Source organism: Enhydra lutris, unplaced genomic scaffold (genome assembly GCF_002288905.1).
Source record: "Enhydra lutris kenyoni isolate GAN:26980312 unplaced genomic scaffold, ASM228890v2 scaffoldscaffold42, whole genome shotgun sequence".
In the NCBI taxonomy this organism is placed as follows: domain Eukaryota; kingdom Metazoa; phylum Chordata; class Mammalia; order Carnivora; family Mustelidae; genus Enhydra; species Enhydra lutris.
The window spans coordinates 1,431,896-1,435,592 of NW_019154126.1; the positions used below are offsets into that span (position 1 = coordinate 1,431,896).

A 3,697-nucleotide genomic window follows, 5' to 3' on the forward strand; every position below is an offset into this window, starting at 1 on the left:
TCACTTCCCCAAGCAGCAATTCTCTCTGATAAAAACCTGTGATAGTTTACTAGATACTGTGTACTTTTAATAGCTCCAACACTGGAAATACTTGATAATTGAGAGTAAATTAATAGGCTAACATTTAAAAATGTATACTTTAATAAGCATATAAACAATTAGGTAAGCTTTTGCAGAAGCTGACCAAGATACATATATTAGAAGATACAACTGTCCATCTAAATTTTCTATATTTCATTTTTTTTCTTTTTGGAGAGTATTCAAGTTGTTTGCTATATAATTTCTCATGTGCCATTTTGGATTTTTGGACAGTCTTTATTGTAAAGACTATTTTTTTGTCTGATGATAAATAGCAGCCACACTGTCAGTGATTATTCCGGACCTCCACGTTGGATAAATTCAATTTCTTCTTGAGATACAAGTTTCCTTCTGTATTTCTGAGGTAATGTTTTTATTATTTCTGCAGTGTCTGGTGGACCCTGATGCATCAGCAAATCTGGTGATTTACTTCCCTTAGAATGTTGTGAAATTGAAGAAGAGTGAGATGGTAGTCCTGCTGATCTCAAAACTTCTGATACGTTAGGTTTAGGATTGTCTCTTCTGTCAGGGAATCTTATTAATGGAGTATGTGGCTTGACTACCTGAACGACCCTGCTGGCAGACGCCATCTTGCTGCCCATCATGACCCCGGGATGGGGCAGCTTTCAGAAATGAGACTTCTTAAACATGCTTCAAAATCAGAAATCATTAAGTATAGTGTAATTAAATATTAAGTTATAAAGACCGACTTAAAAATACCAGCCCTTTTTCTCTTTCTTTGCTGATTTCACTGAGCAGTTAAGACTCTGACCTGGATGGGGCGCCTGGGTGGCTCAGTGGGTTAAGCCGCTGCCTTCGGCTCAGGTCATGATCTCAGAGTTCTGGGATCGAGCCCCACATCGGGCTCTCTGCTCAGCGGGGAGCCTGCTTCCTCCTCTCTCTCTGCCTGCCTCTCTGCCTGCTTGTGATCTCTCTGTCAAATAAATAAATAAAATCTTTATAAAAAAAAAAAAAAAGACTCTGACCTGGAGAAATACTAAGATTTTCTGTGTATAAGTGGAAGGAGAAAAACTAGCCCTAGGATAGCCAATGTTAAGTGCACCAAGTTTAGCTGGATCAAGTTTTAAATAGGTAAATGAATCAGTGCAAAGGTACTTCTACATTTTCCCCAATAAGGGTTTTATAAACGACTTACAGTATTTTTCCACTCCTCATTCACTCATAGAGAAGAGGATTATATAACTATCTGCATAGATTTTAGATTTTCTAGCTGTTTAAACAGATAACTGGGAAAGAAACAAGTTTTATATTATCTTCAGTAATTAAGGATTATCAACTGAGGAAAATTCTAATTCCCTTGATGATGGCAATGTTCCCTTTAATTGGTTTCATTAGGCATGCTAACAGACAGTGATTTATTTAGTAGATACAGTACCTACTTTCTCGAATGTTCACGAAATGATGACTATGGAGATATCCTTGGAAACAGCAGTAAGACTACAACGTCTTCCAAGCAACATGAATACTGATTTGAGTCTCGAAAGACACTCTCTCATTGGTACATATATAGGAGTCCCCCCCTTAACTGCAGTGTTGCCCTCTGTGGTTTCAGTTGCATGTGGCCAGTTGTGGTCCAAAAGCAGATGATCTTCCTTCTGACAATACGTAACCTAACACTGCATCACCAAGCCTATGTCATTCATGTCACTTGAGCTCATCATGTAGGCATTTTATCATTTCATGTCATTACAAGAAGAAGGGTGAGTACAGTACAGTAAGATATTTTGAAAGAGAAACCCCATTCACATAACTTTTATTATAGTATCTTGTTATAATTGTTCTATTTATTATTGGTTGTTAATCTCTTACTGTGACTAATTTATAAATTAAACTTTATCATGGTTATGCATGTATGGGAAAAAACATAGTATATATAGGGTTTGACTATCTACAGTTTCAGATGTCCACTGGGGGTTTTGGAATATATCCCCCGTGGATAAGGGGGACCATTGCACCTGCTCTAAAAATCAAACAACGATCTCCTAGAATTCTATTTTCTAATGTCTATTTGAGTATCAGTCTCTAAATAATTATTCCTTTTTTCTTCAACTTTTCTCTCAAATGATATGCTAATGGAAGTGCACTGAACATTTTCAGCAAAAACTGAACAAATTGAGCACTGATATTCCTTCCCTCTCCCCTCAAGGGAAAACAGATAATAGCTATTAACCTTCACATGGAGAGTTTTAACTATTGTATTTCTGGTTGGTTCAAGAACTAGGATGTGGTTATAAAATTCACATCTCTCCAATTTATATGCCTGGATTATAACAAGAATTGGTAATTAATTTAGATAATCCAGAGACATGTCTACAGAATTCAAATCAAAATCGATGAAGTGTTATATGCCAACCTATTAACTGCCGTTTGGTCACAACCCTCCACATAAGCATAAAAACTGAATACTTATTTATTGTTATTATATGTCTAGGTGTAGGGTTTTTGGTTTAGATTTTTTATTTTCCAGTGTATTGGGAATCACTGGGTTTCCTGACTTCAGCTATTAATGGCCTTTTGGAATATTCTCAGCCATTACCTTTTCAAATAATGTCTTTCTCAATGTCTGTATTGTGTCCTTCTGGAAATCCCGTTAGACTTATGTTGGATCTTCTCAGTCTACTGTTTTGTATCTTTTAATCTCTCTTTTGTCTCTTCCATCACTTTGTCTCTCAGGGCTGTATTATTAGGAATTTAACAAGTTTATCTTGCAGTTCACCAGTTCTCTCTTCATTGTATCTACTATGCCATTTAACAAATACACTGAGTTTTTACATTTAGTTATTGTATTTTTCGTCTCTAGAAAATCTACTGTTCAAATATTACAGATTGCTATAGTTAGAATCTGTTCTTCAAACATATATAATGCATTTATTTCATATTCTGCATCTAATAATTCTAATATTGGCAGTTTGTGTAGATCTCGTTCTGTGATTCTTTTCCTTTGTTGACTTTTGTCTATGGTCACTTGTTTCCCTACATATGTAGGGAATTTTATTGTGAGTGCATGTTTTGAACTTTTATCTGTGGGAATTCTTAGAGGTCTCTATATAAAATACATTCTTTGTAAGAGCATTTTCGTCTTCTGCCACCAGGCAGGCAGAGACACTGATGATCTGCGACAATTAAGTAATATTTCCATCTTTTTGGGGGGCCTCATCTTTCTGGTTTTTTCCTACTCCACAAGAATATGACGTGAAGTCCCAAGACCAGGTGAGTGAAGACATGAGGTTAGACATTCTCAGGACATTCCTTTTATTCATCTCCACCCAGAGTTGAAGTTGAGTCAAGAGCTTTCTCCAAGATGCCCCTCTACAGGACAGGTATTTTTTCTTGGTATCTGAAGGTATTACCTTTGTTGAATGCAAAGGGCTTTAAAATGACTTTCACTCTTGGCATCAGGAGTCACTTCTCCACCAAATGCATCTATTAAAATTCCCTAGACCACAAGGAATGGACGAAGACCACTACACAAATCATGGTTCTAACTTTCACTTATTCCTTTGTGTTGACACTTTCTTGGTTGGCTTTTTGCATGTGTTTTGGGGGTGGTTTTTGTTGTTGTTGTTGTTGTTTTTGCCTCCAGGGAATTCCTTTAATT

General features: G+C 36.5%; 1 protein-coding gene across 1 annotated transcript; it reads right to left on the bottom strand.

The window, feature by feature from the left end:
* Positions 1-253: 253 nt before the first annotated feature.
* Positions 254-700, bottom strand: LOC111155568 (28S ribosomal protein S36, mitochondrial). The gene has a single exon (XM_022515813.1). The coding sequence runs from the start codon at positions 681-683 to the stop codon at positions 372-374; it is 312 nt and encodes a 103-aa protein (XP_022371521.1). The 5' UTR covers positions 684-700; the 3' UTR covers positions 254-371.
* Positions 701-3,697: the final 2,997 nt, after the last annotated feature.